General features: G+C 34.5%; 1 protein-coding gene across 1 annotated transcript in view; it reads right to left on the reverse strand.

Moving 5' to 3' along the window:
* Positions 1-17,964: 17,964 nt before the first annotated feature.
* LOC306985873 (6-phosphofructo-2-kinase/fructose-2,6-bisphosphatase) overlaps positions 17,965-20,379 on the reverse strand; it is a 91,338-nt gene continuing 88,923 nt past the window's right edge. The window contains exon 14 of the mRNA XM_079588618.1: positions 17,965-18,713. Within this exon, the coding sequence (XP_079444744.1) occupies positions 18,654-18,713 (60 nt within the window). The 3' untranslated portion in view covers positions 17,965-18,653. The remainder of the gene's footprint in view (positions 18,714-20,379) is intronic.

The following is a 20,379-nucleotide window of genomic DNA, read 5'->3' on the forward strand; positions in this document are numbered from 1 at the left end:
TGTCCGTTGTTGTTTCAACGTTGACACAATGTTGATATAACGTTTAATGCTAAACAGTTGACAAAGGTAAAAAAAAAAACATAAATCAATGTTACATTTTTAAAAATAAAAAATCTGTTTGTTGAATCAATGTCATGTCTTCAAGAAATATATACCTTTGGAATTATTATTATTTCTAATTATTATTTTATTAGCTTTTAATCATTATTATTATTTTATTTGCATTCTATGATATATTTTTTTATCAAAACACCACTTCCAATATCTAAATTTATGTTCAAATATAATTGTTAACAATATTAATAATAATGGATATAGTTTCATTAAAACAGGCACCGACAGAGATAAATCCACCACTATAATCAACTGCAGGAGATGTCAGTAACTCCAGGTGCTCCTCATTTGGGTGTAGCACTTGTTATCTTCCCGGTCAGAAGTGACTCTACAAATGTAATGTCCTCCACCCCAGTAAAACCAATGTCATTTATTTTTGTTCAATAATATTTTTTATTTTTGAGAAGATTTGATGGAACTTATTAATATATTATGATTAATTCTTGCCATTGAAAAAAATTATAATAATTCATTAATCAATTAATGCAGTATATCACATTACGTAATATAGAGATTAGGACTTTTAAATCCAGTTTTTGAAGTCAGATTAGCGTCATCTGTTGATAGAAAATCAAAATAAAAAAATTAAAAATAAATTTTGATGTGGTGTACATGTTTTTGCATTATTATTACTACAGTCAAACCTGAATACAGAGAAAGCATTTTGTTACAAGTAACATTAAAATTAAATAAAAAAAATACAAAAATAAACAGGAATGCTTCATCACATTATTTTTATATTATTATTATTATGATTAATAATTAGGCCCATATATATATATATATATTAATTGTCATTATTATAATTATTATTATTACAATTACAGCTTAATCCATCTGGATCTGATCTCATTTCAACCTCTTATTTCAGTTTTCTGACTCTGATAATGCTGTATGGTATGCCCTATGTGTGTGTGTGTGTGTGTGTGTGTGTCCAGTCTTTCTACCCAGTTGGGCCAGTGGTTCAAATTTTTACTTGCCCTGCAAAATTTTCACTGGCCGAACAAAAACAAATTAATAAAGTAAATGAAAAGAAAATGGGCCAATAAAATAAGCCTAGTATTGTTTTCGTAATTTTTTATTCATGTAAATAAGGTTATGACACCAAAAATGAAACTCATTTAAACAGTACGTAGTAAAATAGGAACAAATAATCAAATAAATACACCAGAACCAGCATATAAATTAAATAAACAATGCTTTTCAGGTTTTTCATGTAGGTTTAAAAAGGAGAGTTTTAGGTACAGAAACTGTAATCTAATGTATCTAATCTAATGTATAGCTATAGATCAACCTATATAGATTAAAGTAAAAGATTAAAGTTAATCAGTGAAGAGCAGTTAAAGATGCATAAATAATATTTTGAAATGTTGAAAATATAAAACATTAAATACTGTTATTTGAAATAATAAAAAAAATGAAAAGATATAGCCTACTTTAAATGTTAAATTAAACCCGCCAGGAGGTGGCAGCAAGTCACTGTTAATGAGTGAGTCATTGAGATTCAACCGATTCATTCAAACGGCTGAGAGTCATTGATCATTGATTCAGCTGATTCGTTCAAAAAGCTGATTCATTCAGTAAAGATACACCTGTGTTGCTCAGAGACGCAGAACAGTGCTGTGGACTTTGTTTGGAACTATTTTCGTTGACGGAATAGAGCGGTTTGATGTCTAAAATGTAAGTCACTTAATATTACAGTTTTTTACAATCGCTATGACAGTTTTTTCAATACATTTAACAATTTTCCTAAACTCTTAACACACCAACACACCTAAAACACACAATTGGCAAAACGGTTAATTTCATGCTCAAAATCACACATTGTAAACTAAACTCCAAAACTAATTTTCAAAATACAATAATACACTAACACAATACACTATGTCTAACAAAACACTGCAAACATGTTTCAAAATCAAATAATTATTCAAAACACTAACACATGTTCTCTTCCAACAGGAACATTTAGTCAATCATAACACAATGACGGAAAAAACAGTAACATCAGCTGAAATTACAGAAACTGCATTATTTTATGTGTCAGGTCTGCCCTTATACAATAGACAGTATATTGTATTGAATATAACATTTTCTCTACATTTTTGTTTTGTTGAGTTTAGTAAATGCATACATTTCTTTTCTTTTTCTGCAGAAATTCAATACAAAAAAATAATGACCATCTCAGAGTAGCTTTATGTACAGTTTATGAAAAAAAAAAAAGACAGAGACAGAATTCCTGCCGTAAAGACTTTATTTGCAAAAGGACATTACTGCAAGATATACCTCTCCCTTGTCCTGGTCATTGCCCCACTCCTCTCCCTTGTCCTGGTACTCGTCTTCCTCTCCCCCCGTGTAGGCATTTTTCTTTCTTTCTTTCTTTCTTTTTTTCTTTCTTTTTTTCTTTCTTTCTTTCTTTCTTTCTTTCTTTCTTTCTTTCTTTCTTTCTTTCTTTCTTTCTTTCTTTCTTTCTCTCTCTCTTTCTTTCTTTCTTTCTTTCTTTCTTTCTTTCTTTTTTTCTTTCTGTTGATATTGTTCCTCTTCCACACAAGATCAGCCCAAAGAGTCCTCTTTTATAACATATGGTCATGCGATTGAAATAAACTCAACACCTGAGTGTAATTCCTTGGATATCAGCTGTAATTTATATATTTGCATAACTTCAATAAGCTGTTCCTCAGTAGCAATGGAATAAAATACAGGGAATATATTTGTGTTTCAATTCACAATATGAACAGCTGTTCACTTTGACTTTAGCCTATATAAGTTATGTTTAGAACATGATGTTATCTGTTCTGACATACAGTGTGAAAGCATTTGTAAAATTGGCAGTAAAATTACATTGTTTTGGTATTGGTTGAGCTTGTGTGTAAAAGAAGTTCAAGCATTTTAAATTTGTGTTAACTATATGCATTTTGTGTCAAAGCAACAATAAATGTGTTACTTGTATAGCCTACAAAGACGGATGTTGTGCTAACCGTGTTAAGAGTTTAGGAAACTTGTTAAATGTATTGAAAAAACTGTCATAGCGATTGTAAAAAACTGTAACTTGCTTATTAAACTGTACGTTGAAATTAATGTCATGATAAAAGGTCAAAATTTATTTTAATACTCTATTTTTCGCTATTTTCCATCTTATTAGGACACAAATAATAACATTTCATGAATTAAAAAAAAAAGCTTATAAAACTTATTTTTTTATAAATTTAATTTTGATGTTTGTAGGCCTAACAATATGTGATTTAAATTAATTATTACATAATTTATTCATGTTCATGTTAAGGTTAATTATCATACATCAGTTTTAAAATCTTTATTGTTAATTTTAATGTTATATATATATATATATATATATATATATATATATATATATATATATATATATATTATACATTAATTATTATAATTTACTTATTATTGTTAATTAATTCTTTATTGTTGGTATATATAATGTAGGTTTATATAATGTATATATACAAATTATTAATGTTAATTTATTTATTTACTTAGATTTTTCATGTTATTGTAAATGGAAAATGTGACACAACTGGTGGCTTTTTAATACACTCAAAAAAAAATGTATGTCTAAAAATAAGATTTATGTATTTGAATTGCATAACAAATTTCCATCCATTTGGATTACATAGTTTTAACATAAACCAATTAATAATCTGAATGTGATTCATATTTTTAAGTCATATATAAATGAAACAGATAAGATTTATGTAATTGTATTAATAAACTGAATGTGATTCATATTTGTCAGTCATATGTAAATGAAATGGATAAGATTTATGTAATCGTATACAGAAAAACGCCCATGTTAAGCTAGCACTGCTCAGTGTTCATATGTGTGCACACTACAGAGTTAAAGTACCATTGAATCAGTGTTGAAGTTAATGAGATAATTAAGTGGTGAACGAGCATTAATTATGAACACCTGCTGTTAACAAGCAGAATCACTGAAGAACAGAGAAACACAAGAACTACAACTGACTTCAGACACAGCCTTAGGCCTTGTCCACACGAACACGGGTATTTTTATAACCGTGACTTTTTTTACGCGGTTCGCCCGTTCGTCCACACGGAAACGCAGTATCAGGTCACTGAAACCGAACATTTTTGAAAACCCCTGCCAGGGTGAGGATTTTCAGAAACGCCGGTTGCAGTGTTGTCGTGTAGACAGTAAAACCGGAGTTTTTGCCTTGCGACGTCAAAGTGCGCGCCGTTATCCGCTGTGTTTGACGTCAGATTGTGCGTCGCTGACGGCTTCTGATTGGCCAACGTGGCTTTACGGTTAGGGTTATATCGCCGACTGCTGGTGTGGAATGCTCTTGACGGCGCTTGATAGCGTGTTTTTGCGTTTTCATGTAGACTGAGATTTTTTCAAAAACGCAGGAGGAAAAACTCCTATTATAAAAATACCCGTGTCCGTGTGGACATGGCCTTAGATGAAATCAACTAAAGATAAAAGAAGTCATTAAATATGTGAAGATCTCAGCAGAGGAGGATTAAACAACTCCACAAACAGCATTACCAGCTTCACTTATTACTAACCAGATTTACTTTATTTAATATCCGGTTTAGTTAAATCATATTTTGTATTTTAAAGTCACCATAATGGTGGATAGCATTTGCTTTAGTTGGGCTCTTAAACCTTGACTCTTTAATATATAATATTCTTTGGCTGTTATAAATTTGTGTTTGTAAACCACATTTGATGCAGCTAAAAAGCCATGAGAAAGTGAGATCAGGTGATATTGGCTTTTAATTGGTGATGATATCATCATGCAATTGTCTGGCTCCCTGATCTTATTCTCCACCTAATGCTTTGATTATATTGGACTTATGTTTTTAATATTGTTTTATTCATAATAATTTAGTTCTACAGCATATCTAGCAGTGTTGCTTGTAAATTAATATCCATGTATTTTAAAAATATTTATTTAGTGAACAAAAACTTTAATCTATGGCATCACTTTAGATGCACACAGACATCAAGAAACAGCGTATGAATCTCAACAATGGTGACAATCAAACAAAATATCCAGATAATCAGTGCATGCTGGGAGATATGGGTGAGTTTTGATTGGTGGTACCCAGCATGCACTGCAACATGTAGCATTTCATTGATTGTCACCATTGTTGAGAATCATACACTGAATCTTGATGTCTAAGTAACATCTTAGCAGAAGGAGATTACTGTATTAAATGTTTTTTAAAATCATTTATATTATTTAATAAACAGCATTGCTCTGATGTTGTAAAATCAAATGACTTTTACTCTAAAAAAAATAGTATTAAACACTGATTAAGTTCAGGGATTCAGGCAATTACTTTGTATTACACCAGTAATGATGACTTTGTATTACACCAGTAAACAGCCAACAACACCTGGGGCCTGTTTCAGAAAGGAGGTTAAGTGAAAACTCTGAGTATGTTAACCCTGAAATGAGGGAAACTCTGGGTTTTCCGTTTCAGAATGGGAGGTATATCAAACCCGAGAAAGCAGAGTAAGTCAAGCCCGTTTCTGAAAGAGGGGTAACTTATACTCAGAGTCAGTTACCATGGTAACTTACTCTGTGAACCTAACCTGGTCGGGAGCAGGTTTTCTCCGGTAAACCCAGAGTTTCTTGCGGTCTCCTCCCCTTTTTTAAAGAGGAAGCGGTGTTTAAACACTTCATTCATTCTTTCTGTACATTTATTTATTGCTGTTTTTTCCGCTGTTTTAAAAAAGAAATTAATAAGATGAAATATATTTAACGTTAACTCCTTAACTGGCAACTGAAAATACAGTACATTAGAGTTACATCATGTAGTTCTAAACAAATTCTACAGAATTAAACTGTTGCATTTACTGAAAATCACTTGGGGGATAAGAATGTCCTTTTATACTTAGATATAAACTTCAATTCTATAGGCTACGCCATATACAAATGTGAATGTGTAGATTGTCTGATGTGTAGACACATAATATTAACATTACCCTGTAGGCCTCTCTGTGGCGCAGAAACTGTTTCTTCATACCCATCATCCTGTGAAGATGAGCATTTGTACACTTTATAACACTATTTGTCATAATTTCTGGTGTATTGAGTAGGCAACTTATAACTGTCTGGGGTTCTGTTGGGACAGGAGGCTCCAAAAGACAGATATTAGTCTCTAGATAGATATTAGTCCCAATAGATATCAGAATCTATTGGGAGTGGGACCAACGAAAAACCCAACCCAAAGTAAAATAAATGGAAATATCAAAAATACCCTATAAAAAAAAAAAACACTAAGACCTCTTACATTTTATGAAGGCCCTTGGATCTCCGGGAGTGACCGGCTCTGATGAAGGAATTCCCTCAGCCAAAAATGCTGCTGCACTGCTAGACACTGGATGCTATTTAGTTATGTAATATGTCAAATGTTTGTAAAGTCAGATAGCCTACACCCATGATATGCTCAAGCCTTACCTGATTGAATTGTTTTTATATATTTTTTATTTTCAGCTGCTGCCACATTCTTTTAATGCCTGAAGGATTGCACCTAGCCTTCATGAAAATTAAAATTAGGTTGAATAACTGTTCTTCCAGTTTCACCTGATATTATAGCAGTTACTCTAAAATAGTTATTAATTACTAACTACAAATGACATCTTCAACAGTGTAATTAGATTAATGTAATAATTACTATCTTTAGAAAGTATTGGTCTACTTATTATTAATTATTAAGTCCCATATCAACCTCAACCCCTTGAACAATACAATGAGGAGAGACAAGAAACTGCACTTTTAATGCATTTTTAAAATGAACAATATACAATTGCATGAATTATTCTTGAATTGACCAAAGTGTGTAGAGGGAGAAGGTTACATTCAAAATACACCTTTTAAAAATGTATGTTAAATCCACTGTTGTTTTATACAGAATTGTTCTATAGTCTATGCAGTAGCCTATTTAATGTAATTACATCATATTTTCTTTTAAATTACAGAAGAATTAAGAGTAATCCCTTTAATTAAATTACAATATTTAGATTACTTGGTAATTAATTACACCCAACACTGTATAACAGTAATTCCTCTTTGTGTCTGGCGCTGTTGCCATGGTGACTCATAATATCTGCGCTCCATTGATAGAGCTTTTTATAGTTGTGGTGCACGCGCTCAACTCAGAGTCAGTCAACTTAGAGTTGATTGAACTAACTCATTTCAGCTGATCTGTAACTGAAAACTCAGAGTTTCCCATCTCAGGGTAAGTCAACTCAGAGTTCAAGTTTTAACTCAGAGTTGGTCGAACCTGCTTATTGAAACAGGCCCCTGATCACACTTTCTCCTGGCTTTTTTTGCTACAACAAATGTGGTTTACAAACACACAATTATAACAGCCAAAATAATATTTTAAATTTAAGTGTTAAGGGTCAAGAGCCCAACTAAACCAAATGCTATCCACCATCATGGTGACTTTAAAATACAAAATATGATTTAATTAAATCGGATATTAAATAAAGTAAATCTGCGTAATAAGTGAAGCTGGTAATGCTGTTTGTGGAGTTGTTTAATCCTCCTCTGCTGAGATCTTCACATATTTAATGTCTTCTTTTATCTTTAGTTGATTTCATCTAAGGCTGTGTCTGAAGTCAGTTGTAGTTCTTGTGTTTCTCTGTTCTTCAGTGATTCTGCTTGTTAACATCAGGTGTTCATATATTTAATGCTCAATCACCACTTAATTATCTCATTAACGTCAACACTGATTCAATGGTACTTTAACTCTGTAGTGTGCACACATATGAACACTGAGCAGTGCTAACTTAACATGGGCGTTTTTCTGTATACGATTACATAAATCTTATCCATTTCATTTACATATGACTGACAAATATGAATCACATTCAGTTTATTAATACAATTACATAAATCTTATCTGTTTCATTTATATATGACTTAAAAATATGAATCACATTCAGATTATTAATTGGTTTATGTTAAAACTATGTAATCCAAATGGATGGAAATTTGTTATGCAATTCAAATACATAAATCTTATTTTTAGACATAATTTTTTTTTTGAGTGTATGTCAATTATTGAATTGTATATATGAGCTATAAAAACCTGATCCATGAAATATACATAAATACCTGATGTATGAAATATGATACTCAAAACACACACTCATAAAAAGTGTCCTTTATAGGTTTACTCATTATTAGGGCCCAAGCCCTGAAAGGGCGCAGAGCCCTATTGTTCTTCTAAGGGTTTTTTGTTATTCTTCTTTATAATAATTTTTTTTCAAGGTTTTTGCCACTTTTGGGGGCCTTAACGTGCTCAAAAACTCTTGAAACTTTGCACACTGGTCAGAACCCGCGGCCATTAGAGCCGGACTGAAGCTGGTACCCGGGCGTGGCAGGGGGGCTCGACAGCGCCCCCTGGAACGGGGTCCGAAAACTTGGTCCATAAATCAAACACGCTTGCATGAAATAATATGAAACTCGGTACACTTATAGATCTCACCGGTTCATATATCCTTCATGCTCTGACTTTTTACCCCAGCCCAACAGGAAGTCGGCTATTTGGCGTAGTTTAAAAAACACATGCAATGGAATTTAAAATACTCCTCCTAGACGATTCAAACAATCACCACGAAACTCGGTGTGCATGAACTCAAGACATTGAGGATGAAAAGTTGCGAGTGGATTTTTGATATCTCGAACGGTTTGGCCGTGGCGAGGAAACGAATTTATGGCGAATATTGGAAACAGGAAGTGTGTTATAACATCCTCATACATTAACTGATCTTGATGAAACTTCAGCAGTGTGTTCGCTGTAAGAGGCCGATCACATGGATGTGACTATTGTGAGTCAAAGTTATAGCGCCACCAACTGGCAGCAGGAAGTGTGTCACTTTCGAAATGCTTTGAAATCACCCTCTTATTTTTACCCGATTTGCTTCAAACTTCATCTGTATAATGTAAACACATGACAGATGTAGACCTGTGAAAGGATTATTGATATCTTTAATACTGTCGCCATGGCAACGCTTTAAACTTTTATATTCTTTTTGGATGCATTTGAGGCTCTTAACATGCTTCAAATTGCATGAAACTCAACATGCATTTGACATTTATTGTGTAATAGACATGTGCGAAGTTTCAGAAACGGGCGTGGTAAGGGGCTCAGTAGCGCCACCTTTAGTCAAAAATGGGGTATTAGTTTTACCTACAGTAACCAAACTCAGTACGTATATTCTTCTCTTCGATCCGGACAACTTTCTAATTTACAGTCATTAGCTCCGACCAACAGGAAGTCAGATATTTTGGTTTGAATGTGTACTGTTTGGAGCATTTTCCCTCTGCCCCTCTGTGTGTGTGTGTGTGTGTGTGTGTGAGGAGGGGGGCTAGTTTAGTTTAACCATTTCTCTGTTGTGTGCAAAATCTCTGGCACTTTTGAGGGCCTTAACATGCTCGAAAACTCTTGAAATTTTGCACACAGGTCAGAACCCGCGGCCATTAGGGCCGGGCTGAAGCTGGTACCCGGGCGTGGCAGGGGGGCTCGACAGCGCCCCCTGGAATGGGATTCGAACACTTGTCCGTATATCAAACACGCTTGAATGAATTAATATGAAACTCGGTACACATATAGATTTAATCGGGCCGAACAACTTTCCCTGGGTCAAGTTTTACGCCAGCCCAACAGGAAGTCGGCTATTACGGGTTGATTGGAGAACGCTTGCTCTCGCATTTGAAACACTTCTCCTAGAGAATTCATCCGATGACCACGAAACTCGGTCAGCATGAAGTCAAGACATGGAAGATGATAAATTGCCAGGGGATTTTTGATATCTCGAACGGTTTGGCTGTGGCGAGGAAACAAATGTATGATTAAAAAAGGATGCATAAAGTGTGTTATAACTTAGTTATAGTTTTACCTACAGTAACCAAACTCGGTACGTATATTCTTCTCTTCGATCCGGACAACTTTCTAATTTACAGTCATTAGCTCCGACCAACAGGAAGTCAGATATTGTGGTTTGAATGTGTATTTTCTCTCTCTCTGTCTCTCTGCCATTCTGTCTGTGTGGGGAGGGGAGGGGAGGGGGGATATGTGTGTGTGTGTGTGTGTGTGTGTGTGTGTGTGTGTGTGTGTGTGTGTGTGTGTGTGTGTGTGTGTGTGTGTGTGTGTGTGTGTGTGTGATTTTGGTTGGGTGACAGTTAAAGGTTACAGTTTGACAAGAGTTTATAGTTTAACAAAAGCACAATGTTGTGTTTCATTGCGAGTGTACACAAATATAAGGAAACACTTTGCATTTTGAATGATGGTCTGTATGAACAAAATGACGGAGTATGTTTTTATGTCTCCATTGTTCGATCGAACCTCACACACACACACACACACACACACACACACACACACACACACACACACACACACACACACACACACACACACACACACACACACACACACACACAGCATTCCAGCATTGCAATCTTGACATCGCAGAATGTTCATTATAGCCTTAATAAAATATAATAATAAAATAGTCAACCTTACATATAAAAATTACACTGCTCTGTTTAAATAGTCATTTGTACACAGCAAAATCCCCAGTGTAAAATCAACACTGCTCGGAGCATATATGGTCCCACTCTACAGAGTGTTAAAATAACACTGAAGCAGTGTTAAAATTAATGAGATAATTAACTGATTAATTAAGTGATGATTGAACATTATTGATGAACACCTGCTGTTAACAAGCACAATCACTGAAGGAAAGAGAAACACAAGAACTACAACTGACTTTTAGTCACAGCCGTAGATTAAATCAACTGAAGATAAAAATAAGACATTCAATCTCTGAAGATCTCAACAGTGAACAATTAAACAACTCCACAAACAGCATTACCAGCTTCACTTATTACTAACCAGACTGACTTTATTTCTGTCAGATGTCTACAGAAGTTTTATTGAGAATTAACAGAGGATTAGATGTTGATGTTTTAGTCACCATTTAAAAATCACCATTATGGTGAACAGTGTTGCCTTTAGTTGGGCAATTTGATTCTTTTTTTTATTATTTGATTTTCATGGTCATTGTAACAGTGTTTACCAAAACACACAAAGGTTGCAAAGAAAGCCAGAAACAAAGATGGTCAGGTGATAGGCCTATAGTTTTCAACATCATGAAGTACAAATATTAATAAATGTTATCATTTACTGAAAATGGTTATTTGGTATTAATCGATTTTCAATAACATTAATTTCTTTCTATAGATCAGTCATTAAGCTGAATCTTTATTTTTTAATTATTCGGAAAGTAATCTTTGGACAAAAACACAGACATCAAGAATCCCCATATGAATCTCATTAATGGTGACATGCTTTATGCCACAATGCATTATGGGAGGCACCATAGTATACAAATCATGGCTCCCAGCATGCATTGCAGCATGAAGCATGTCACCATTGTTGAGATTCATACTCAGATTGTTGATGTCTGTTGTTTCTAATATAAAAATAATAATTTTCAAAAAAATTCTGCAATGTATGTAAAAAAAAATTATTCAGGATGACTGCTCTGTGTCAAAAAAATTGACTTTATTAATAACTAAAAACAACTTTTGTTTTTTGTCAGGGATAAGATTAGTGAATCTTTCATCTTTATAATAATGAAAACGATAACACCTGGACATTTCATATTTTTAGCTTCCTTTGTAACATATTATGAGTTTTGGTAAATATTGTTACAAAGACCAAAATTGCACTTTAAATGCCATGAGTCAAACTGCCCAACTAAAGGGGAAACTGATCACCATAATGGTGACCTTTTTTTTAAACATCGACATCTAAACTTTTGTCCATAGACATATACCAGAAATAAAGTCAGTCTGGTTAGTAATAAGTGAAGCTGGTAATGCTGTTTGTGGAGTTGTTTAATCGTTCACTGTTGAGATCTTCAGAGATTCAGAGATTATCTTCAGTTGATTTAATCTACGGCTGTGACTAAAAGTCAGTTGTAGTTCTTGTGTTTCTCTTTCCTTCAGTGATTGTGCTTGTTAACAGCAGGTGTTCATCATTAATGTTCAATCATCACTTAATTAATCTCTTAATTATCTCATTACCTTTAACACTGATCCAGTGTTATTTTAACACTCTGTAGAGTGGGACCATATATGCTCCGAGCAGTGTTGATTTAACACTGGGGATTTTGCTGTGTACAGTTTGTGCCGTTCATAATAAATTTTTTTAATTTTTCTATATTGGAACGTGAGTGTACAAAGTACAAAGCCTATAAAAAGAATAGTGTAGCATCCAAAAATGTTAATAATATATATATTATTATTATATATATAATAATATATATGTTAAAAATAGGGGGAAAAAAAGAATTTACATAATATATATATATTTTTAATTTTTTTTATATTTTTTTATATATATATATATAGTTCCACTAAAGGCACCAGGGTGGCGGTGCCACCGGCTTGGGCCCGCAATCGCTGCTTGCAGCTTTAATTTCATTTGATTCCGTTTCAGAGTGACACTGTATTTATTTTCATGTCATTTTACTGTATAGTTTTGGAGAAAATTAAAGGCAAAACTCACCCAAAAAAATCAAAGTGCATTAAAGAACTTACACCATTTCCCATTTTCAAACACTCATTAAAAGTGTTCCTTCATAGGTTTGCTCACTCTTACATTTGATTTATGTTTAGAGTGACCCTGGCTATTACTGTATTTACGTAACTAAGTTACAGTTTTTCTCGATTGCTTAAACACATTTCTTGAAACTATGCCTCATAGTCTCCTATTTTCCTATTTTAGGAATCCTATTTTCCATCCTATTTTTGGTCTGGGACAGGCCAGATAATCTTGTCAGCATCACCGGCGATTTAGCCAGTAAATTCTTACACACATTTTCAAAACTATGTCACCTTTTTTCAAAACTCTACACTCAAAAAAAAATTATGTCTAAACATAAGATTTATGTATTTGAATTGCATAACAAATTTCCATTCATTTGGATTACATAGTTGTAACATAAACCACTTAATAATCTGAATGTGATTCATATTTTTAAGTCATATATAAATTAAACAGATAAGATTTATGTAATTGTATTAATAAACTGAATGTGATTCATATTTGTCAGTCATATGTAAATGAAATGGGTAAGATTTATGTAATCATACACAGAAAAACGCCCATGTTAAGTTAGCACTGCTCAGTGTTCATATGTGTGCTCACTACAGAGTTAAAGTACCATTGAAGCAGTGTTGGAGTTAATGAGATAATTAAGTGGCGATTGAGCATTAATTATGAACACCTGCTGTCAACAAGCAGAATCACTGAAGAACAGAGAAACACAAGAACTACAACTGACTTCAGACACAGCCTTAGATGAAATCAACTAAAGATAAAAGAAGACATTAAATATGTGAAGATCTCAGCAGAGGAGGAGTACACAACTCCACAACTCCACAAACAGCATTACCAGCTTCACTTATTACTAACCAGACTGACTTTATTTAATATCCGGTTTAATGAAATCATATTTCGTATTTTAAAGTCACCATGATGGTGGATAGCACTTGCTTTAGTTGGGGTCTTGACCCTTGACTCTTTAATATAAAATATTTTTTTGTCTATTATAATTTTGTGTTTGTAAAGCACATTTAATGTAGCAAAAAAGCCATGAGAATTTCTGTGTTCCAAAGCCATTTATATATAACTTAAAAATATGAATCACATTCAGATTATTAATTGGTTTATGTTAAAACTATGTAATCCAAATGAATGGAAAATTGTTATGCAATTCAAATACATAAATCTTATGTACACACAATTCACAAAACTGCACACACGAAAGGCAAAATGCCATAAACACACATCAGAATGAAGCATTCGCATCAAACGGCAAACACTTCTTTCATAATAGTATAATGTAAACACTGTTGTTCTGAATCTAAAGCTCTTTGGTGTTTCATTGGCTTATATCTTCATTTCAATATAATGTTACTGTGAGAGTAATCCGCTGAGAGGGGAACAAGTACACTGTAATCACCAATGCAATGTAGAAACTGAACATATTTATTAGGCCAAACATTACTGTTGTATACAGTAGCATACAACACAACCATAATGTAAACCAAAAGTATATTCTTTAGAATACAGTAAAGAACACAATTGTGTGTGTGGCGTCTCTGTCCATTGTTGGCATCCATTGTTTAAAACAGGTAATCTGACCTTTGACCTATTTATAGGCCTATACTACAGTAAAGCAGTGTTTGGTTAGTGAAATTAGTGTTAAAAGTTATTAGTGTTTGCACATGTGAGGAGTGTGTGTGTGGCCTGGTGAATAAGTGTAGCATTTTGATTGGTTGTGTTTGGAAAAGGAAGTTAGTTCCTGTTAGATTTGTGTGTTAGGTAGAGAATTGTGTGTACTGTTTTGAAAAAAGTGTTTTATGCAATTGAAAACTGAGTCAAAGGCTGAGAAATAGCTCATGGTTTTGGAGATTTGGTGTGTAGTTTTGCACTTTGAGTGAGAGGTTTCAAAAATCGTGTGACATGAAAAGATTTTGTGTGTAAGCAGTCGTAAAAAACTGTAAACAAGTTCTGGTAGTTACAGTTTTTCTCAATTGTTTATACACATTTTCTGAAAGCATGCCTCATATTCTCAGAACTCTACACACAAATCAAAAAACACACACACAATGGGCAAAACCCCTCAATTCTCCTGCAAAATGAAACTTAAAATTCAAAACAATGTTATTTCTTCTCAAAATGGTATTTTGTTTTCAAATGACACACAAACCATCATATGAATAGACATTCATAAGAACCAGTTGAACACTGATGTGCTCAATGTAAAACACTATGATAATGGAAAATACTTCATCTCCATTCATCATAATGACTTAGGCCTTTTTTGTTTAGTGTTACACTTACTACAGACAGTACATACATAAGTGTGTTGAAAAATATTTGAGAATATTGTTGTTTATTGTTTTTATACACACAAATACACTGTAACAAATATATTTTATTTTTCCCACAAAAACAATGTACACAGTGTACATCCCAACACAAAGTTGTACATACTGTGGTCTAGATTCAAAACAACAAGAATTTACGGTATACAGTTACAGTAAAAAATAATAATAATTCCAATGTTGGCATCCATTGCTCCATTGAAGAGCTCCTGTTGCCCTTTTATGCTGAAGCTCTGATTGCTGATTGTAAAACTGTGACGGTGTTTGCCTGTGTGATGATGAGTTACAGTTTTTTTACAATCGCTATGACAGTTTTTTCAATACATTTAACAAGTTTCCTAAACTCTTAACACGGTTAGCACAACATCCGTCTTTGTAGGCTATACAATTAACACATTTCTTGTTGCTTTGACACAAAATGCATACAGTTAACACAAATTTAAAATGCTTGAACTTCTTTTACACACAAGCTCAACCAAGACCAAAACTATGTAATTTTACTGCCAAATTTACAAATGCTTTCACACTGTATGTCAGAACAGATAACATCATGTTCTAAACATAACTTATATAGGCTAAAGTCAAAGTGAACAGCTGGTCATATTGTGAATTGAAACACTATTCCCTGCATTTTATTCCATTGCTACTGAGAAACAGCTTATTGAAGTTTTGCAAATATATAAATTACAGCTGATTCCCATCCAGAAGCATACTCAGGTGTTGAGTTTCTTTCAATCGCAGACCATGTGTTATAAAAGAGGACTCTTTGGTCTGATCTTGTGTGGAAGAGGAACAATATAGAGCAACACAAAGAAAGAAAGAAAGAAAGAAAGAAAGAAAGAAAGAAAGAAAGAAAGAAAGAAAGAAAGAAAGAAAGAAAGAAAGAAAGAAAGAAAGAAAGAATGCCTGCACGAGGGAGCATTATCTTGCTGTAATGTCCTTTTGCAAATAGTCTTTACTGCAGGAATTCTGTCTCTGTCTTCTTTTTCTTTTCATAAACTGTACATAAAGCTACTCTGAGATGGTCATTCATTTTTTGTATTGAATTTCTGCAGCAAAAGAAACAAAATGCATGTATTTACTAAACCCAACAAAACTAAAATGTAGAGAGGCTTCACAAGAAACTACAGTGCAAAACACAATCTATGATCAATACAATGTCTATTGTATAAGGGCAGACCTGACACATAACATAATGCAGTTTCTGTAATTTCAGCTGATGTTAGTGTTTTTTCCGTCATTGTGTTATGATTGACTAAATGTTCCTGTTGGAAGAGAACATGTGTTAGTGTTTTGAATAATTATTTGATTTTGAAACATGTTTTCAGTGTTTTGTTAGACATAGTGTATTGTGTTAGTGTATTATTGTATTTTGAAAATTAGTTTTGGAGTTTAGTTTACAATGTGTGATTTTGAGCATGAAATTAACCGTTTTGCCAATTGTGTGTTTTAGGTGTGTTGGTGCGTTAAGAGTTTAGGAAAATTGTTAAATGTATTGAAAAAACTGTCATAGCGATTGTAAAAACTGTAAATGCAGAGAATTGTGTGCAGTGTTTTAAAAAAGTGTGTTTTAGAGCTGCAATTTGAGTGTAAAGCAGGAATTGTGCTTTTAGTTTAACAGAAGTGGTTCAGGGGGTTGGTGCATGAGTTACATGTTGTGGTCATTGTGTCTCAAGTACCAGTATTTGTGTGTAAACAATTGAGAAAAACTGTAAAACACTGATTGCAAATCTCATGCACTCCTTTCCCCAAACTTTAAACACATTTCCACTCAGTAAAATACACATTTTGCACTGTGATGCACTTATGTTTCAAAATGCTAAACACAGGCAGGCAAAAGTTAAACACTCTTTTACCCACAATGACTCAAAATTGTTCACACTTATTTCTAATGATGTGATCAAACCAACTGAACATAATACAAGTCAGTTCAGATTGCCAATATTGACTAAAATGTTGGACTGAATGTTGATACCAATAATGCATGGTAACATTATAAGAGGGAAGAGTATGTGTTTAAGAGGTGGTGAACAAGGCGGAAGAGGACGAGGAAGAGCAGGTGTGGAGAATTTTGTCAAGGCTGGATCTGGCTTTATTCGCTTTGCCTGCAGAGACGACTCCTCCGGCCAGACCAACATGAAGACATGATGCTGAAGCAGAATAAAATCTCTCTCACTGACCTTGATTTTGCAGTTGCACAACTCTTCTGAGTGTACTTTACTGTAACATGCTTATCATTTAGAGTTTTTTACTGTGATTTTTTTGGCTTTTGCAGTTGGGTCACAGTTTGCAAGTGCTGAATATACAGACATTCGATGGGCCTACTTTACAATATCCATTACAATACTACACTTGCAGTGGATACAGTATACCATTTATTCACCTTACTACGTTGTCATTACTATACTTTTTTACGTAATTGGAACATTAATTTACTTTGTTACAATATACTTTTTTTCCTGTTCTCCATTTTTTATGTAGTGTCTAACGAATGATTAGTGTTTATAATTTTGACTCGCTGTGTATGATCTGAAAGCATCGTTTGATTTTAAGGAACAGATAAAATGGTTTTGAGGCAATTGATTGCTTTTGCCAGAAGAGTCAGAGAGGTTCTGTGAATGTGGTTTGAAAATGTTGGTTTTGTGTTTAAGGGTTTGAGAAAGTGAGTGATGGTTTCAAGAAATGTTACAAAAATTGTAAAAGTAACATTGATGCAGTGCTGCAGTGAGATAATTAAGTGAATATGTTAATGATTGTTGAGCATTAGTGATGAACACCTGCTGTTAACAACAGAATCACTGAAGGAAAGAGGAACAACAAGAACAGAAAAAGAGAGAAACACAAACTGACTTCCAACCATTACACATTATTGCACTTATTACTAACCAGTTTTATTTTATTTCTGTCATACATCTACAGAAGCTTTTATTTACAGTATAATTAACATATGTTCAGATATTGAAGTTTAATTGAAAATGTTTGGTTTGAAGTTATTATTATGGAGATTAGCGTTTGCTTTAGTTGGGCTCTTTACCCTTGACATTTTAAGTTTTTTTTTCTGACTTCGTGTTTTTGCAAACCACATTTGTTGTGGCAAAAAAGAAAAGAAAAAAGATGATGATCATTAAATGCTGATAGTTGATAGTCTTGAATTAGACATAACCATATAGTCTCTGGATTCTTGTTCTTGTTTATCTTCCCTTCAGTGATGCTGAGCAACAAACTCAAGCTCCTCTGACATGTCTCTCATTTCTCATTAAAATTCTCATTTTAGACTTCAATACGTCATTAAAAGCTTTGAAGAGCTAGGATATTTTTCTTATATAACTGAGTAAATTATGGGATAGTTTTCATTTTTGGGTCAACTAACTAATGTTAACTAATGTTTTCATCAAACTATTTAACACATGGGTAATTTCATATCATACCTGAATTAAGATCAGTGTGACAGCACTGAATAACACTTTTCATCCCACAATTACAAAATTACATCCAAGGTCAGAAGGCCCTAAAAGTAAGTAAAATATATTTCATCATTAAGAGGAGAACTTGTGATCTTGTCTAGTTGTGTTCCGGTACAGTCAGTAAAGCATCCTCTGGATCTCTGTTCACATCCACATTCTGAAACATCACAAGAAGATGATCAGTATCACACAAATTCACATCTCAAACAAAGAAAGGAGAATGCTGAAAAATAGAAGATAAAATATGGTTAATGTTTGTGAAATCATGCACTTTTTAATCACAAAGAATGTACACAAATACTGCGGTTATATGTTCTTGCAAGCTTACAAATCAGATTAATAATTATAAACACTTAAACATCCTTCAAAATATCCCGGTGAGGCATTGGTGTTTTTTGCAAAGAAAGCAACCCAGGAACAAAGCGTTTTGATATTTATACTCTCACAATGGGGGCAATCAGATCTTAGGTGTGGGCAAAACCCAAGCATTTGGTGCAGCACAGTATTATGGCGTGACAAGTGCTGACAATAAACTTGCTAAAACCGAACAGATAAAAAATACAAAGGAAACCAATAGGGTCTGGCTGCAGACTTACACTTGCAGTCTAAGATCAGGAAAGGTCTAGACTAAAATCTAGACTAAAAACACATCTCTTTGACCTAGCATACACATCACATCCCGTCTGGACCCATCCCAACGCAGTCCTGAAGTGTCAACTAGTCTCTCCGCTATGGTGGACCTGCATCTGGACCCATCCCAACACATCCTGAAGTGTCAACTAGTCTCTCCGCTATGGTGGACCTGCACCTGACACGACGACAACGCAAGTCCTGAAGTGTCAACTAGTCTCTCCCCTATGGTGGACCTGCGTCTGGACCCATCCTAACGCATCCTGAAGTGTCAACTAGTCTCTCTGCTATAATAATAATAATAATAAATTGAATTTGTATAGCGCTTTTCTCGAACTCAAAGTCGCTTTACAGGGCTGGTAAAAAAAAAAAAAAAAAGGAAGGGCATGGGGCTACGGATAGGCAGAGGTGAAGAGATGGGTCTTGAGGCGGGACTGGAAGATGGTGAGGGACTCAGAGGTGCGGATCTCATGGGGGAGGGAGTTCCAGAGCCTGGGAGCTGCCCTGGAAAAGGCTCTGTCCCCAAAACTGCGGAGCTTGGATTTGTGGATGCGGAGGAGACCGGCTGAGGTGAATCTGAGGGACCGTGACGGATGGTAGGGGGAGAGGAGGTCAGTGAGGTATGAGGGGGCCAGGTGGTGGATGGCTTTGTAGGTAAGGACCAGGGATTTGTATGTGATCCTGTGGGAAATGGGAAGCCAGTGTAGTTGTTTTAGGACTGGAGTGATGTGGTGCCAAGATTTGGAGCGAGTGATGAGTCGGGCGGCTGCATTCTGGACCAGTTGGAGTCTTTTTATGTAGGTCGAGCTGATACCAAGGAGTAGTGAGTTACAGTAGTCCAGTCGTGAGGAGATGAAGGCGTGAATGAGTCTTTCAGCAGCAGGGGGTGTGAGTGACGGTCTGATTTTGGCGACGTTGCGGAGGTGAAAGAAGGAGGTTTTAATGACATGACGGATGTGGGGCTCAAGGGAGAGGGTTGAATCAAAAATCACGCCGAGGTTGCGGACCTGGGGAGATGGGGAAACAATGGTGCCGTCGATGGTGAGAGTGGGGTTATTGGTATTTCTGAGTGTGGATTTGGAGCCTATGATGAGGAATTCTGTTTTATTGCAGTTAAGTTTGAGGAAGTTGCGTTGCATCCAAGTTTTAATAGCTGACAGACAGGAGTTGATGTGGGAGAGGGGAGGATTGGA

The sequence above is a fragment of the Phoxinus phoxinus genome (assembly GCF_949152265.1).
Source record: "Phoxinus phoxinus genome assembly, chromosome: 18".
In the NCBI taxonomy this organism is placed as follows: Eukaryota; Metazoa; Chordata; class Actinopteri; order Cypriniformes; family Leuciscidae; genus Phoxinus; species Phoxinus phoxinus.